Source organism: Mastigoproctus giganteus, chromosome 5 (genome assembly GCF_048544385.1).
Source record: "Mastigoproctus giganteus isolate SK-2022 chromosome 5, ASM4854438v1, whole genome shotgun sequence".
NCBI classification, from domain to species: domain Eukaryota; kingdom Metazoa; phylum Arthropoda; class Arachnida; order Uropygi; family Thelyphonidae; genus Mastigoproctus; species Mastigoproctus giganteus.
The window spans coordinates 206,219,424-206,239,069 of NC_143579.1; the positions used below are offsets into that span (position 1 = coordinate 206,219,424).

The 19,646-nt window shown below is 37.0% G+C and overlaps 1 protein-coding gene across 3 annotated transcripts in view; it reads left to right on the top strand.

Moving 5' to 3' along the window:
- LOC150086031 (uncharacterized) overlaps positions 1-19,646 on the top strand; it is a 371,398-nt gene that overhangs the window by 339,412 nt on the left and 12,340 nt on the right. For all 3 annotated transcript variants that reach the window (XM_090374340.1, XM_090374341.1, XM_090374342.1), the window contains exons 19-20: positions 11,604-11,912; positions 18,226-18,477. In XM_090374340.1, the coding sequence (XP_090230466.1) occupies positions 11,604-11,912; positions 18,226-18,477 (561 nt within the window). The remainder of the gene's footprint in view (positions 1-11,603; positions 11,913-18,225; positions 18,478-19,646) is intronic.

Genomic DNA, 19,646 nt, shown 5'->3' on the forward strand with positions numbered 1-19,646 from the left:
CAGTATCAATTTCTGCATACAATCTCCCCTTCACAATGTCAGAGTTGCATCATGCTCTATCGTCTACTAAACTCAGTGCAGCAGGGCCAGATGGAATCCACTACATCATGATAGCAAAACTCACCGACCGAACCGGCTCTCAAGACTCTGTTACTCCTCTATAACAGAATATTCAAAGAAAACACGTTCCCCGACAAATGGCACCATGCGTACATTCTGGCTTTTCCAAAACCAGGCAAAGACCCTACAAATCCGCAACATTATCGACCTATTGCACTCACTAGCTGTATGAGCAAGGTCATGGAAAAAATGGTTAACGCCCGACTAACGTGGTTTCTAGCTCAAAATGATCTCCTAAATCCTGTGCAACGTGGTTTCTGGGAAGGTAGATCCACTCTTGACCTTTTGATCAAGACAGAAATAAACATCCGGGATGCCTTCGTCCGAAAAGAACATCTTGCAATGGTCTTCTTTGACATCGAAAAAGCCTTTGACACTTCTTGGAGATATGGTATTATGCGAACCCTATACGATCTGGGATTTCGCGGACACCTACCACAGTTTATCAGAAACTTCCTGCATTGCCGCTCATTTCAAGTTAGAGTTCACAACCACTTATCTTCAAAATTCATCCAGGAAGGAGTACCACAAGGGTCAGTGCTAAGTGCTACTCTCTTTAATATAATAATGAATTCCATAACACACGACCTGCCACAAACGATATCCACTACCCTGTGCGCTGATGACTTCAGTATCGCCTGCCATTCGCCTAACATGCGAATGATAGAAAGGCAGTTGCAATGTGCTATCAACAAAATAGCTAAATGGTCCCAAAACAATGGTTTTCGTCTCTCACACCAAAAAACAGTTGGGATACATTTCTGTAGAAAGCGTAACCTACACCAACATCCGGAACTTAGACTAGAAAATCAGGTCATACCAGTGGTCCCTAGTGTTCGCTTTCTGGGTGTGATATTCGACCAAAAACTCACTTTCCTTGATCATATAAAAATGCTCCGGACTAACTGTCTTAAAAAGCTTAACATTTTAAGAGTTCTATCGGGCACAACGTGGGGAGCTGACCGTTACACACTGCTAAATATCTACCGTGCACTAATAAGGTCACGTCTGGATTATGGTTCTGTCGTATATAGCTCTGCAAGACCCAAGCGCTCCACGTTGGCTTGATCCTGTACACCACAGCGCTCTTCGTCTTGCACTTGGGGCGTACCGTACATCACCGGTTCAGAGCCTATATACCGAAGCGCATGAAACACCCTTACAGCTACGGAGACAAATGCTTTTATTAAATTATGCCGCAAAACTCAAAAGGCATCCAAGCCACCCCACTTGGAATGGTGTTTTCTATCCTAAATGGGAAAACCTTTATAGAGCCTACCCATCAATAAACCCACCAACTGGGATACGTCTTCGCTCACTACAAGCTGACTGGCAAATTGACCTGAGTAAGATACAGCCTACTGCCTCTCATGCAGTCCCACCATGGATGTATCATATACTGCCGTGTGACTTTTCATTCACAGCCTGGGGAAAACACACCATGTCCCAACAGAACTTGCTTCAAATACATGCCACACTGAGAACCCAGCACGGCCAGTACACACCGATCTACACAGATGGATCTAAAACTGAAAAGCATGTTGGTGCAGCAGCAGTATTTCCTAACATCACTTTGTCCAAAAAACTCCCCACTGAATGTAGCAGCTATACTGCAGAACTCTGTGCTATCCACATAGCCTTAACTACACACTCTCAAGAACTATACTCCACAGCGTTATTTATACCGACTCCATTAGTGCTATCCAAGCTATACAACACAATACAAAAAATGATAACCCCTTACTTAGACAGATCTGGAATACTCTGACCAAGTTAAACCAGAAGAAACAACAGGTTCTGTTATGTTGGATCCCTGGTCACGCTGGCATTTCCCGAAACTAACAGGCCGACCTAGCTGCCAAAACTGCTACCGATCCTATAGACCAATCCTTCACTACACCTATATCTGATTATAAGTACATTATAAATAAGCGATGCCTTGAACTATGGCAACATATCTGGCAGAATCAAGCCAACAATAAGCTACTTGGCATAAAAAAATATCTAAAGCCATGGAGATCTAGTATCCGTGAGAACCGACATGAGGAAGTTGTATTAGCCCGATTAAGGATAGGTCACACACACCTGACACATCTTTATTTGCTGGCAGCCACTGACCCACCACTGTGTACAAACTGCAACACTCAGCTCACTGTCCACCATCTACTTATTGATTGTCCCAAGTACAGTATTCAGCGACAAACTATGTTTATCTCATTTCCCAGGACGAACACCACTCTCGGCATTTCTGATCTACTAGGAGACACACCACATGTGTCCAAAATTTTTGATTTCCTCAAACATATAAAACTATACAACACAATATAAATTTGAATAGCATCTATACAGACGCAATTCAAGATTTAACATCACCTTAGTTAGGTGCATTATGGCCTTTGCTGTCCTTGCGCCGTAAAGCCCCCAAAACAACATCAGAGCCCATATTGAAAAAAAAAAATATATATATATATATATATATATACTACCTTTTTGTTCTATTATTTTTACTTTCCCTTCCCTGTTTGTTTAATTTATATATTTTTTTTTTTGCGTTTCGTTTCGCTCTGCATTATTGCCGTACTACTGGCTGATGTTTTTATTTTAAATATCATATTTATTTTAATTATCAGATATATTTATATATATATACACACGCACACATACATACAAACAAAAGGGTTAATTGATCACTTCCATTTTTAAAGTAATGGATAAGTCTCAGTAGACAGTGGCTATTAATGGCTACTACTCTTCGTGTACTAATGTTATGAGTAGGGTATTATGCCCCTTACTGTTTTAATATTTATTAATGATTGGATTTTTGTCCATATTCTCTCCACTATATTTAAATGAAAATTAGCCTCAGTGAGAAATACTGTCATTAAGACATTAAAATTGAACAATTTTCTTAAATACAGTTCTTTATACAGTAGCTGTGCCATAAATTAAAGAAAAATCATTCTAATATGTTTATTTAACAGTGTTCAAGTTCATTGATTGTGTTCAGAAAGAAAGACAACAATTATAGTTTGGTTTCATATCACCTTTAGTATTGAGCTTTTCAGAATTTGCAATTAACTTTCCTTATAAGAGAAGTAAAATTAAATTCCTCCTTATAATAAACCATGTGGCCACTGAACTTTAAAATACATGGCTTTTTATAAGGTTTGGCATATATGCATTCACAAAAATTGCATATCTGGTTCCCCTTTAACATTTTGAATCCTTGCTGATAAAACCAGTTCCTATTACTGGTTCAGTAAGTAGGCCAGGGTATCCCAGGTTCTAACTTTTCTTCCAATATTAGAAAAAATAACTTTTCTTCCAATATTAGAAAAAATTTCTCTTACATCTGCACTTGAGTATGTTTATTTTCTGCTGACTGGGAACAACAGAGTTCATTGAAGATTTTCTTAAAGCAATAATATGTGCTGCAAATGCAGTGTTGTATGTAAGGATTAAAGCCAATGAATACAAACTCATTGGATAGGATTAACTTTAAACTTTCAGTTGAACTTAATTCTGGCTTCATATTACTTTAAACAAGTCTTAAAACAAAAGACTGATTTCAACCGTACAAAATCAAACTGTACTCCCATACTCTCTGTATTCCACTGTTGCTAAGTTCTCAGCACTATCAACAATGAAGCAGTAAGAATGTAGTCAGATTGTTGTTGGTTAGGCAAAAGTAACAGATGCACACATAGTTTATTAGCAAAATTGTATGCAAGCATGCAATTTTTCAGGTAAACTATTGCAAATATTAAGCATCTAAGTGCAGTTGAGAGGAATTCAGATTAACACAAAGGTATGTTTGAGTTATTTTAAAAATTACTATTGTACTCAAAACACTTCAGCTCATTCAAAACATATCTTATTATATTTTCCACGAATAAAGGCCTGCGCTTGCTGTAAACAATATTAATATGACACATACATAGTTCCCAATATGAGAATGGAACAACAGATTAAAACGATTTATTTTTCAGTTTTTTTTTGTTTTGTTTTTTTTAAATAACATTCTAAAATTAAGATGGCCACAGTCAAGAAAAAGGGTGATTCTCTAGCAGGATGTGGCCAACTTAGCAGATGTGCTGAAAATGGCATTTGATGATTAACATAAATGCAAATTATTGCATTTCAGTATTGACTTTCCAAAAATAACATGCCATTTTGAGTCGTACGAAATTCCAGATATTGGAGAATTAAATGTAATAAATTTATGTGCACTATCAGAAAAGTTGCCTATTCCTGCAAATAGAGCTTGCAGTGATTGCTTGAAAGCTGCCCATTATGTGTTAATTTATGCTTCACATCCAGTTTTTTTATTGTGTTCACAAATTTTTACAGCAATTTGTAAACACAATAAAAAATATAATAAATAATAAATTTATTTATTATATTATAAACAATATAATAAATTTCATCACTTTAAGAGGAAAAATGAAAAACACATGAAATGTAATAAACAATACCTAATTTTCCACTTTGTCGACTTTACCCTATTTGTCCATCCACCTGCCTATGAAACTACTTGACTCCAGTAAATGGATTTTCATTAAATTTTATATTTGGCTGTTTAGAATCATTTGTCAAGCCATCCCATATTTCATTACAATTGGACAAATAGAAATTCAACAATTATTACTTTTATTTATTATATTTTTTTCCCCCCAGGTTATCCATATACTGTAGCTGAAGTGGTGAACATCGTTGCAGTGTTCTGTTTGAGGGATGAGCAATAAGGCAGAAGGTGCTTGAAATGAACGTTGCATTTCAATTTTTATTAAAATCCAGGGGGAAATAAACAGAGTACATTATAAAATGTTGAGTGAATATATAATACTGATTTTTGTGCAATAAAGCAAAGTGAAAAAAACTTACTCTTATGTTATTAGCTAATTAGTTAATTACTTTTCACTTCTATTAATAATGGGAAAATATAATAAATTTCATCACTTTAAGAGGAAAAATGAAAAACACATGAAATGTAATAAACAATACCTAATTTTCTACTTTGTCGACTTTGTGCCATAGGAAGATTAATTTTATTGATCACTTTTAATCTCTTCATTCACTTTCTTTTCCTGTTAACAAAGTTTGCTTAGATTTACGCCATGATCTAAACAAACAATGTAATTTAAACAGTTGTGTTGCCAGCAACTCTTCCCTTTGCTATTTTGTCCAAATCTTCACTTCCTTCTCCAGCATTTCTTGTCAGCCCACTAGCCACCACTAATGTGGTGGCTAAACTCGCAAATCATTAAGGGATTCCTGTCACTGATTCTTCTAGTGGCAGTTTATACCTTCCTGGGATGCATTAGTACCATCTGTGGGTGTCAGAATGCTGAAATCTTTCCAGAAATCTGGCAAAATTGAAGACTGATTTGATATTTTGATAAAAGAAATGAAAGCAGAACTCACTTGGTGGAGGCCTTTTGAAAATAGGCCTCCAGTGAGTTTCAAGTTCAATATGAAACAAGGTGAGCTGTAGAAAAGTATAAAATTGTCTGTTTATTCTTGGTAAAACAGTTTTACATCTGAAGTTGCATCCTGGTGAACACTTGCAACAGCACATCTGCTGCGCTGCAGGGTGAAATTAATAACAATTAGGTCAAGCCTGGCCAACCCAAATCGTTCTGCGTGCCACATTTGCCACCTTGACGAACTAAAATTTTTCTGCTGGCCACATTAAATAAAACAATCTTTTGAATATAAAAAATCAAATGCCATAATTTATTTTATTCATTTATTTTTATTTTATATCTACATTAATGAGATATTCGCTTTTCTTTGTGATCACTCCAATTTTTTTAAAAATCTACTTGAATATTGGTAGTTGCACATCTTAATTGATTTGTTATTGAAGCTTGAGATTTGCTTTTAATAAAATTCATTTTTGAAAAGAAAATTTCACAAACGTATGTGGATCCAAAGGGGCTCATAATTTTTTTTTGTGCAAAAAATCATAATTTGGGATACTTTTCCGCTATTGTAAAAGTTGATTTTTGATGTCGTGGCGTGAATGTGTTTTAATTCGTTGTTGCACTGTAAATCAATTACTTCCATCTGCAGAGTTCTGGTTCGAAGAAGAGAATGAGTGGTGGGGATTCGGGGAAGTACAGCTGGTCTAGTATTAAATTTCTCATTATTTATCGTGCCTAGTGCAGCTAGTGAATGAGTTATCACTGATTTAGTCAGTAGCATAAAAATCATCTGTTGAGCCACAAAATATAATGTGCCTGGCCACAGGTGACGTATGCACAACTTATTACCTAATCCAGGCCTGGATCAGGTAATAAGTCGTGCATACGTCAGCCCTCTCTTAAATTGTAATAGATATTAAAATATCTATTAGAATTATATTGTTGTGGATTTTAGTGTGTGTCCAATAATCCTTTGCATTTCAGTCTTGAATCTAATTACTTTTTAGTATTGGCAACATGGTGGAAGGATGCAACACTTATATGCCACATTATCTTATTGAAAGACTGCACTGGCAGAGGGGAAGACTGTCGACACGAAAGGGCGTACCTGGTCAGCAGCTACACAGCCCCATTTTCTCAAAGGTTTGAATTTTATGTATTGTGAGTACATTACTGCCATTACCAGCGAGTTGTCCCACAGTCGCCACATGCCGTCTGGGAGAGCACCACAAAAAAAAAAAAAGAGAGAAAAGGAAAAAAATTATTTTCCCATTTGAATGCAAATTCTGCAACCATCCTTTTCCATTTAAATTTATCTACTTAACATGTTTTATCTAAGAAAGAATGAAGATAGTATCTGTATTTACTTTTACTTAACACTTTTAGAGTGATATACATATCAATTAGATCACCATGCAGATGCCTGGTTTTCAGAGACTGGAATTTATAAAACCCCAGCCTTTCCTGATAAGAATATTCTTTTGTGCCATCAACTTATCTTATTCATCTCTGTACCCTTTCCTTTGTAAAGTGAGACTTCCAAATTTTTGTTCCAGATTACCATGTTATTAAACAGGATGATCACCTCTTTGTGCCTGCTGGCAAACCTCTTGTCAGAACATATTTCATAATACTACCTTGAGTTTGTTACTAACATGGCATAAGTCCAAATTAAGGAAGGATGGTTGCAGGTTGAATATGCATAAAGTTTCCTTCAGCTAGTGGACAGTTGATTATTGAAAAACAACTTCAATCTACTAGTGTTGTTTAGAGGGATAGTTTGAATAAATTCAAAGAACTAAATAAACTGTTAGAGGGAATAGATAGGTAAAATGGGAAATGTTTTTTTTTTTAGATATATGTATAAGCTTGCTTTCTTGCATCATATGCCTCAACTAAAACTTTGACTAATTTTGAGTATAGTAAAGAAGTTTGAACAGTCTTGTTCCATGATGATAGAATGAGACTTGCACTTTTGGCAGAAAGGAGTCCATAATGATGCCTGAAAATACTACATGTAAACAGGTAGCAGTTATTCAAAAATCAAGGAAATGTGTAAAATGTTTGTTGCAATGTCACAACAGCTGGCTTTAAAACAGACATCCACTCTGCTTTGGCACAAATGACCTTAAGAGTAAGAGATCTGCAGATTTACTTAAGTACAGGTCAATGCTGAAAAAAAAGTCACAAGTTTAGGGTTAAATTTGAAAGTGTGTGCAATTCTGCCCAGACATGATAGGAGGGAGTATATGATGAGAGCCTTGTCAATCAATTCGGCCCTGGAGAGAGATTGTGCAAGGCTCACAGGGTAGAATTTTTTTTCAGTGTGGCCTGTGCTTGCTGACAGGAGAGACTGCTTCTACAGGGATGGGTTACATTTAAATAGAAAGGGTGCAAGAATATTTGCTGATGCTATCGAGCAAGTGTTAGGTGGGTCGGAAAACTGCTAGATTGGGGGGATTCACAGACTAAAAGATTAACGGTAGCTGCAGGCAGAGGCAAGTGATTTTTGCACTGCTTTTATTGTAATGAGCAGCAGCCTAGAGAGCAGGTTACTGGTGACTTCAAGAGCTGCTGGGAGTAATCACGGAACAAGTAAATACATGGGCTGTGTTAGGGTAACTAAGGTTAAGAACAAGTGCATGTATACTTGCATGTACACTAATGCTAGAAGTATAGTAAATAAAATTGATGAATTTGAAGTACTGATTGAGACATCAATGGCAGATATTGTTGGGATATCAGAGACATGGTGTCACACAGATATAAGCAGTGCAGAATTGGAATTTGAGGAGTATAATGTCTAAGGAAGTGCATCCAGTTGACAAAGGTGGACAGTTCAATGTTGTTTCTGTTTGATGGGATAAAAATACTGGGAAAGTGAAAATAAGAATAGGAGTATATTATAGGCCTAATGACTCTGAGTACAGTTTTGGAAAGAAACAGTAGTCCAGTAAATCAGAATGTCTTTTAATGGGGATATTGACTGGAACTTGTGGGTTGGTTGAGTGGCAACCAGAGGGAGTTAATACCCTTGATCTGATTATCAGCAGTGATTATTCATGCATTAAGAATTTGCAGATAAAGGAACCACTAGGTGACAGTAATCACAGTGTACTGATGTGAGATTTACCTAAAGGTGTAACTACCATCAAGGGTAAAGGGAGGGGTTTTTGTTTTCATAAAGCTGACTACAGTGGTCTCAGACAGTTTAAATTCTATACGGTGGGATCAATTGATGATGTTACTATAGTGAATTCTAAATGGGAAGCCTTCAGGGACTTAATCTTGGAGGCTACTAGGCTTTTCTTACCAACTAAGAATTACTGTTCAAGGTTCAGGCCTAAATGGATATCGGATGAATTAATGAGGCTTGTGGCAGAGAAAAATGCATTGGATGCATATAAATTATCAGGCGACGCAGAAGCCTACGGCAGATATAAGCTAGTCTGTAGTCAAGTCACAAAGGAGGTTAGGCAAACAAAGGCAGATTACGAGAAATCTTTGGCAAAGAGTTCTTTACTTATGTAAACTCTAGAAGGAAGGGGATGAATCAGATTGGTCCACTTAATGTAGATGGTTTGACTGTTGATGATCCTGCTTAAGTAGCTGTTAAACTGAATGAGTATATTGCATCTGCATTCACACATGAAGTGTTATCCAAGGAGGGGAATGTCAGAAGTTTATGAAACTCTGATGGTGAGCTAAGTGTTTTGTAATAACTGAGAATAAAGTGGAGGAGAAATGGTTGAAGTTAAACATCAAAAAGGCACCTGGGGTGGATGGGATCTATCCAGTTACAATGGAGGAAGAGGCAAGGAGAGTAATCAAACCCGTAACCATAATTTTGAGAGAATCCTTAGAGTCAGGAGAGGTCCCCATGGACTGGAGATGTGGAAATGTATCTCCAGTTCACAAAGGGGGTTCAAAGGATGACACAAATAATTATAGACCTGTTAGTTTAACTTCTGTTCTGAGGAAAATAATGGAGTCATTGGTTAAAGAGGTGATACAGGCTCACCCAGACAAGACAGCAATAATAGTTCAGACACAGCATGGGTTTATTAAGGGGAAGTCTTGTCTGACCAATTTGATTGGATACTATGGTAAAAAAGGTAAAGTGCAGCCATTATCAACCCACTGCAGGATGGAAGCCTCCTCAACAATTCATGCTGAGGGAAATGGACCATAATCTGCCACGCTGGTCCAGTGCGGGTTGGCAGATCGACCGTATTCAGCAGTCAGGGGCTTCAACCCCTGTCTACTCAAAGAGCGTATGCTACTGCACTCCCGCTCCTGACCACTCAGCTACGGAGGCCTTTTTTGGATACTATGATGTTGTCACAAAGGAACTGGATGCAAAAAATAATTTTGATATCATATACTTGGATTTCAGTAAAGCTTTGATACTGTTACACGTGGAAGACTGCTGTTCAAATTGGAGCTATATGGCATTAAGGGCAAGTTACTGCAATGGATAAAGGGATGGTTGAGCGGGAGATGGCAGAGAGTTGTAATAAATTGACGCTGCTCTTCATGGACTAATGTTATTAGCGGAGTCTCCCAGGGTTCAGTGCTGGGCCCATTGTTGTTTTGTGTGTTTATCAATGATATCAATGAAGGTATATCAGGCTTAATGTCCAAGTCTGCAGATGATACAAAGATTGGCAGGGTTGTTAATAACTGTAAAGGCAGTATGCTACTGCAACGGGATCTAGAAAAGTTAGGCAGATGGGCTGTGAGAGGTGGCAACTGAAGTTTAACATTGACAAATGCAAAGTACTCCATGTGAGTAGCAGTAACCCAAGAGAAACATACCAACTGTGTGGTAGTATACCCATGGAGGTGGAAAATGAAAGACGTGGGAGTAATTGTGCAGTCAGATATGAAGTTCTCTGAGCAGTGCATATGGGCTGACAGAGCAGGTCATGGAGTTTTGTGAATGATGTATAGGAATTTTGCTAGCAGAGACAAGGTGATTATCCCTTTGTATAAGGCAGTGATCAGGCCACACTTTGAGTACTGTATACAGGTCTGGAAGTCTCATTTTAGGAAGGATGAAGAGTTGCTAGAAAGAGTACAGAGAAAGGCAAAAAGATTTGTGAGCGGAACAAACGGGTGCACTTATGAAGAAAGGCTTGAGTTCTGTAAGTTGCACCATCTGGAGACTAGGCACCTGTGAGGTAATGTGATCGAGGTGTATAAGGCCTTGAATTGTTTGAGCAGGCTCAATGCTGACGGGATACTTCTGCTTGCTCAAGTTAAGAACCTGAGTGGGCATAGATTCAAATTGAGGAAAGACATTTGTAGAATAGATGTGTGGAAGTTTGCCTTTAGCCAGTGGGTAGTTGATTGTGGAACAGACTTCCATCTGTTGTTGTGGAAGTTGATAGCTTAAATAAATTTAAGGCTGAACTAGACAAACATTTGGAGTGGGTGAAATGGGAAGGATTTTTTTTTTTTTGCTGATGCTGTATAAGCTTGCTTTCTTGCATCATATGCCTCAACTAAAACTTACATAACTAATTTTGAGTATAGTAAAGAAGTTTGAACAGTCTTGTTCCATAATGATAGAATGAAACTTGCACTGTTGGCAGAAAGGAGTCGATGATGATGCCTGAAAATACTGCATGTAAACAGGTAGCAGTTATTTATAACTCAAAGAAATGTGAAATGATTGTCGCAATGTCACAACAGCTGGCTTTAAAACAGACATCCCGCTTTGATGCATTTTAAAATGACTTGATTCTTTGTTTGATTCATTACACTTGAAATAATAATTGTAAATATACTACCATTGAAATTGTTAAATTTAGTTTTTTTAAATCAACCAAATTTTAGAATGATTGATTTTTAAACAGTCCCGAAAAATCATATCTTAACCTATGCACATGTGTTGTGCAGAGGATAAGATAAGATATTTAAGGCTATTGAGTTATCAGTACTAGAACTTCATTTCTGAGGTTTCATTGTAGGACTGAATTTTAATTTAATCTGTAAAACAGTTTTTGTAACTATAATTTAAGTAATTCATTTCAAGTTTTTATTTATTTCTAGCTCCAGTGCTACACCATGATATAAGCACAGGATTAGATTCTGTGGCTAGAATAATAGAGCAGCAACGTATTTTACAACGCCAGCAAGCAGCTTTGGCTGCACAACGACAACTGAATACGTCTCCCATGCCTCCTATACCATCAACAAATTTTAATTTGGGTCCGCGTACACCTGCTATAAACTCACATCATTCTAATTTAGTAAGACCTGGTGCAATAAATCTGGGCCCATCTGTGGGAACTCCTAATATAAACCTGCCTCTCTTTAGGACTATGATGCAGGCCAACTTAAATAATCCCGCTCTTCGAGGTAAGCCATTTTGAAATAATTTTCTTGTTTTATCACTACTGTTCATTTAACATACCATTTGTGGTATGATGGATTGACAGGCTCCTTTGTGAATATGCATTAATAGCCATTTCAAGGTGAGTGGCTTTTGCTCTGTCTGTTTCCTAAATTATGCAGTCTTACTTGAGTACTTTGGGAAAAAGATGTGTTAATGCAAACTATTATGTGAAAGGCAAGGTAGCACCATCCTTACAACTATTTTTGTTTACATTTGATTCTGCTGGTGAGGCAAATTGTGTATTTGTTGGGATTATTAAATAAAATAGATAGTAGTAAATATATATATACATGCAAACAATATTCTGTGAACTTTCTTAGGAATAATCCTTTAAATGTTTAACTCAAACTGCATTTAATGCAATTGTTTATGTAGGCTGTATAAAAGGGTAGCAAGAAGTGTGGTTGCTACAAAATTTGGGATTCTTCCTATATGCCCTCAACTTGCAATATAGATGCAGTTTCAAAGCAGGCAGAACATACCTAGTACTTTAGCAATAAGAAATGAATGAGTAGTACAAGTTATCCAGAGATATAAACTAGTAATGTTCAAGTGGTGTTTTCAGTCCCAAGAAAAGAATGTTCCTTTGAGTGAAGCACTTATTTGAAAAAGGGCTAAATAATTTTGTGATGATTTGAGGCAAGATTGAATGTCTATCAAAAATCCTGTCGTTTTTAGAAACATTTCAAAGTTAAAATGTTAGTGATGAGGTATATCGTCAATTGTAATTTATATTATATTCCAAAATATTACTGCCCTGTATATTGAGTATTTCCAAACTGGCACACAGTATTTCATTGCTTTCTATGATGGGATAATCACTTCTTTGTCCCTGCTGGAAAAGTACCTGTATGTCATTGACAGATACCCATTAGAGATGCCTGTGTGGCTGACTTTCCAAATTTACACCAAAATTTAATATGTGTGTGTTTTTTCAGCACATGATTTTGTCATTTTCAGTATACATGACAAATAAGAAAAACAAGTGTTCGTACAAAAGTCACAGCTTTCCACTAGACTGATGGATAAGTTAAAACTTGATGTGTGCATGTTCAAAAGATATAAGCCCCATTCTCAGTCTTGTAGCTACTACTGTGTAATATTTCAAGAATTATACACTGGTGTTTAAAGAAAGTGCATCACCTAGGAATTTCACCTTTCTAACCCTTTTACGCGATGGTATGTTACATTAATGACTAGCATCACAAATAGAAATATAAACAAAAGATATTTATTAATAATTAAAACAAAGCTAAGTAATATTTGACAGGTCCTCTCAAAATATTCCAAAATGAACATTTGCAACCTGTATACAACAGTTTTGGTGAACACAGTAATTATGTCTGAAATGTTATCAGAAGCTCTCAATTTGCTTCAGTTTATAATTTTAAATGGAAAACAAAATGAAAAGTTCACCAGGTGCAAACTAATATTTAGTTGAACCACCTCTGGCCCTGATGACAGCAGCACACCGTCAAGGCATTGACAAGATCAATTTCTAAGATAATCAACTGATAGTTTGTGGTTCCAAATGCGAATTAAGGAATTTCACGAAGGGTCTCTGGGCTGTTTCTTGGCCAGCTAAGAGTTGTAATGGACCGTTCTTCCAACCATTTTTTTACCTGTAACAAATGTGAACACGTTACCGTCAAACCTCTAATGCAGAAATGAAGCTAAAGTAACTACAGAAGCGCCTAATTACACTTTTCACCTGATGACAAGGAGCAGAGTCATCCTGAAAGATGCAGTTACTTGGCAGGTTGAAATGGCCACTAATGGTTGGCAACAATTTGCCTTCTAATATAGCCAGGTATCCATTGGCATTTATGGAACCTTTTACTCGTGATATGAAATGCACCCCCATATCATTTGGCTGGTAAGGAATTTCACTGTAGACACCATACAGTCTAGATGGTATTCTTCACCACGTCTATGGCAAATTGTTTGTCTCCCATCAGAGCCGTGTAGGTTGAATTTCTTCTTGTGCGAGAAAATAACTGACTTCCACTGTTCGGGGGTACATTTGTCATGCTCCTTACACCAAATTAATTGGGCCTTTTTCATTTTTTGTGTGAAGAGGGTCTACAAGTCCATTTTTGAAGAGGCATCTGGCTGTTACTGCACTAACTACCACTGCTGTATGTTCTTCCCATTCTCTTTTCAGCTCAGACAAAGAAGCTTTATGGTTTTTAAGGCATAAGTGCTTAAAAATGCGGTCCTGTTTTGGCGTAGAGACTCGTTTGCATCCAGTTCCTTTTTTCCTATCAGCAGAACCAGTATTTTTGAGTTTGGAAAGAAATCTACTCACTGTAGATTGATTACCAGACAATCTATATGCAATATGAAGGGAAGAACATCCTCACGTAAAGCAACAATAGCACTCTTTCTTCGTGACGTCAACTGCACGTAACTTTCCATCCTGACACAATCAAGGAATGACTGCAACTCTTGCAGAATGTGCTTATATAGCTGAAAGTAACAGCTGATGCAATATTATGACATCACCTACGCATGTCAATCTTATCTGATGCAATCTGTAAGAAATATTGCCATATACTTACTTTATTCAGGTGACAATTACAATTTTAAGGGGAATGCACTTTCTTTGAACACCAGGCAAGCTCTCCTGGGCCCAGAGCAGTCAGTTACAGATAAGAGAAATTGGAAGGATAAGATAAGCTCAGAGAGGCTATTTGTCCTAGGGTCCATGCTCACTTTTGACACTCCTAGAAGTAATCTGAAGATGGAGATGGTGACATTGAAGTTGACACTTTACTTGCTTCATCAGTACATATACTAAAATTGGAATGACACAATATTACACTGGTGTGCAAAACTTAAGAACCAACACTATTTCTAAAAGTTACAACCACAGAATCAAATAAAACAGCCTGTGGCGATTTGTATAACTGTGGCTGTTCAGTAGAAAGCTGGTGCACATGCAAAAATTTGAATCGTGATGAGAGGGCTCACATAAACAGATAAAGGCAGCAGTTATGTGCAAATTACCGAATGGTGAGCACGATTGTTGCAGACCTTCGATTGGTTTCATACAGTGCTGTAGACAACGAAATGTCCAGTAGACAACATCTGTATGACTTTACCCGGGGTCGAATAATTGGGAAGGTCGAAGTGCGAGGAGTGTGGCTGCAGAGTTTGGTATCGCCCATATTATCGTGTCACATGCGTAGTCAGCCTTCAGAACGACAGGTACAGCTGTTTGAAGGACCAGTGGTGGCCGTCCACAAAAAACAATGCCCAATGATGACTACTATATATTCCTACAGGCCAAGAGGGACTGACACTAGACAGCGGGATCCATTGCAAACCAGCTGTACAGGACGCAGATATCGTGGTTTACTGTGGCCAGGCGACTCCACAAAGGTGGACTTTTTTTTGCCCAACGGCCAGTGCACTGTGTCCCTTTAACACCTGCCCATCAGAAACACCATTTACAGTGGTGCATCGAACACAAGCAATGCAATGTGGTAAGGTACTCTTTGTGGTGAGAGTAGATTCAGTCTCAGCAGCGATTCTGGACGTCGCCTAATCTGGCAAGAGGTTGGCACTCTGTATCACCCCGCAAACATCACTGAAAGGTATCGATATGGTGGTCCGAGGTGTTCTCGTCTGGAGAGGCGTATCTCGGATGAATGTACACTATTCCAGATACTGGAAGGCGGTACTGTAACCGGTGCATGCTGATGTTTCCCTTCCCCATGTGTGTCTGTTCCGAAGTGCCATTGGCCCCAAGTTCATGTTTATGGCACGTCCACACCCACCAGAAAATGTTCACCAACTGAAGATGGTGCTGACAGAGGAATGGACGATGTTACTGCAAGAACTTGTCAACAACATTGTTCTAAGTATGGACAGGCAGTGCAAAGCCTGCATCGACATTAGGGGTGGCCATATCTCCTACTGAGGACCACCTCTTCCTTTTGTTTCATCTTTGGCAGTGATGCATCTGTATCATGGCAGACAGTGCTATGTTGCCATTTTTGAATAAAGTCCCTCTGTACTGTTTCTGTTGTTGTGTCGGTGTTGTTTCCTTCATTATATTTCTGTACCTCACAAAGTTCCTTTGGTATGCTTTTCCCATATCCAGGCCACTCCTATGAGAAGCTACAGGTGTTATGTAATGTAATTTACGTAATTTAGGTGTTATGTTATGTAATTTACGTATGCGGTGGAGCTACGCTAGGTTAAAGTTAAGTACATGATGCTCAAACACCCGGGATAGCAAAGAAATATAATAGCTTACAAAGTAGCAGTAGAAGGCAGCTAAACTTTGTTAAGACGAAAAAAAAAATATATATATATATATATATATATATATATATATATATATATATTTTTTTTTTTTTTTTTTTCGTTTAATATACAGACACCAAAATTCGTCTAGCGCTAGGCGCCGCTAGTGTTTCTACACATATATACACGGGTTAGCCTCCGGCTCTGTCTTTTTCTGTCAACCCGTCCAGTAGCGTTAAGTTCTTGTCATTCGGACACTACCTTCCTTTGTCTTCGCTTTTTTGGCAGGCTACTTACTTCTGTAAGGTCATCCATGTTCTGTATGTTATACTTTAGTGGCACATAATTGTTTTGCTTTACTTATATTTTATTTTTTCAAAATTTATTTTTAATTTCTACCACGTGGCTACTTGCACGTGTTTTTTGACATACAGAACATGTCAGAAACAGAAGTAAGAGTATTGCTGTTCTTTTTCATAATTTGGGTGGATGACCTCTGAAGAAGACACATAAATTATGAAAGATACTGCAATGCTATTTCTACCTTGGTCGTTCTTTTCAAAATTTGCATTTCGTTTTTTCGAAATTCGCACTTTGTTTCTTCTTGTTTATAACGTTACTCTTTTATTTTCCTCTCTTCCCCCTTTATTCAACATATATCGCTCTCAGGGTACACCGTATTTTCTTTATTAGCATTAGTTAAATAATAGATATATACCTACTACATTCTACACATAAAAAATAATATAATTTTATATATACATTATGGTTGTAGGGTACCTTTGCTCTTGCAGTGTCCCTGATCCATAATTCATATTATCCGCTATTCAAATTCATATCCTATTTCTCTACTAAATTTTAATTTTATTATTCGTAATTATTATATATATATATATATAGGATAATCAATAAACTAAATATAATAAATATACCAAATTTAATTTAACAAATAAATAAACCAATATATGTGTGTGAAATAAGTAAAAAAAAAAGAATATATGGAACACATTGCATTTGATTTGATTAACATCAATTAATGATTTTTTTGTTCACACAAATGCAAAAGCTGAACTGAACTCAAACAGGGAGAATAGTTGTTGTCGGGTATTGGTGAACGCTGGTGCTTCTATTTCATGATACAGGTGGTCAACTTTGGATGGTGTAGGCTGTCAGCATTTTGCACGAATTGACAAGACAGCAATGTGATATCTGACAAGAACATCATTCCTGAAATCAGTCTGCTTGACTCTGCATAGTTGATGAGAATGACTAACTTGTGTGGCTCATAGGCCTGTCCAGTCTGAGTCGCTTGTTTATCTAGGAATGTCTATTAATATGAAAATTGTGCTTCAAATGCTTTTTAGGGTGGGAGGGGGCATTTGGGGTCTCTGTTATGCCTATTTAATGTTATCTGTTGATTTGTGTGGAACTTCTGTTTGAATTTTATTTCACAATTGATACAACCCTGCAACTTATTTCTAGTCTGCATTGTTGATAAAAAGGGGAAGTGTCAGTTATAATTTTACTTTATTAATGAAATCAAAAAATAACCATGTATTTATCCCCAGCCTGGCTGCAGTGGTCAGAAGTAGCAATGGGCAAAATTGAATGATTATATAATATGCTGATCAAATTATTGAAATAATTGATTTTAATTTAAAAACAAGAAAAAGTATATTACATGTCTCTCTCATTTGTGTGTTTTCCATTCAGTTATCAAAAATCCTTAATCAGCTGTGTCAGAAGAGTTTACAGTTGGCCATTCTGATGAGAGATAAAATGATCATTAGCTGTATTTTGCAGTCACATGAGGAGCTTGCACCACAGTCAGCTGAAAAGCATGTTGAAGTGCATTCCTGCTCTGGCCACTTGGTGGCTACATCAGGCCTTAAACGGCATGCACAACAACCCTAACGACAAGTTGGGTTGCGTAACAAATTTGCTTTATATTTGTATTTAATTTATTTCACATGTACTGATACATTATAATATTATATTTATGTAATATTGCTTTAATTACAGCCCAGGCAAATACTTTGAATCAGCTAACACAGTTTAGTCAGTTGGCTGCTCTTCAGCAGCAGTTACAAAGGGGAGGTGTAGACTCTCGACAGCTACAGGCATTAGCCCAAGCAAGAGGCCTTCATCCACTGACTCTTCAGCAACTGCTGTTGAATGCACAGACTCAAGCAGCTGCGGCTGCAGCTGTTTCAGCAGCTCAGGTACATGCTTCTGGCCTAGGTCCACAATCTGCTGGAATTCCTGGAACAAGAGGTGACTATTTATAATTTTTTTTTTTTTTTTGCAAATTGTTGTTTGTTGTTATTAACCACATATAGATGTATTTTTAAGTATGACATTAATTACTATGTTATAAATAATATTAATTGAAATAAATCAGCATTGAATAATGAAATCGAATTCTTGCAGAGATGAGGGGGGGAAACACCTGGTGCCATCAGACAACTAACACACCTTAACTAAAATTTTAAAAAATAACAATAATAATAAGCACCCCATCTTAAAACTATTTGTGTGCCAAGTTTCAACTTGGTACAGGCATGGAATCATTAGTTACTTGGTGGGAGGGAACAAGCAGGAAACTGTGATGGATCTGAACATAGCATTTATTTTTCAACATAATTACCAAAAACATTTATACATTTCTACCATCACTATCAAATTTTGGAACTGATGTTTGTAAAGCAACATTGATTGCTGTTGTAACCAGTGACATACATCACTTAAAAACCAGCCTTTTACTTTGTTTGGTTAAAAATCTGTTTCCTGGAACTGTTCCCCTAGTTAGAAAATTTATGGTTAAAATTGGAATGAGGTGGGGCTGTGCTTTATCACCACCACTTTTTATAATTGTCATTTACTATTTAATAAAAGAATGTAAATTAGTCTAGTTTAAGTGATATAAAAATTGGATCATTATTATATGCAAATTATTTTGTGCTGTTAAATAGTAGTATTCAAGATCTTCAAAATAATCTAACTAAATTAAATAAATAAAGCTGAGAATTTGGCATGAAAATTTGTTAACACAAAAAGAAAAGTTAGAAAGCTGAGGATGAGGAGAAGAATTGAGTATGGACCAAAAAAAGGAACGCAGAACTTTCTTCAGATTAATAACCATGCATGTGTGTCTCCAGGTGGCACACCATTACTAATTTGAATTGCTTATTTCTGTCTTCACATGCCTGCCAAGTGGCATGTATGAAAATTTTTATTGTTGTAAGGAATAAAAATAGCAGTCATGAAGAAAAGGGTTGCCAATCTCTGAGCTAAACAGATATTTGAAGAAAATGCAAATAAGGCCAGAGACCAATCAAGAGAAAGGCAGATTGGCTGTGCCAAACAAGCTTAACAAGAAAAATGTCTTACTCTGACTAGCTAAGATTGAAGATCTAATGAGATAAGAGAACATGCAGGAAAGT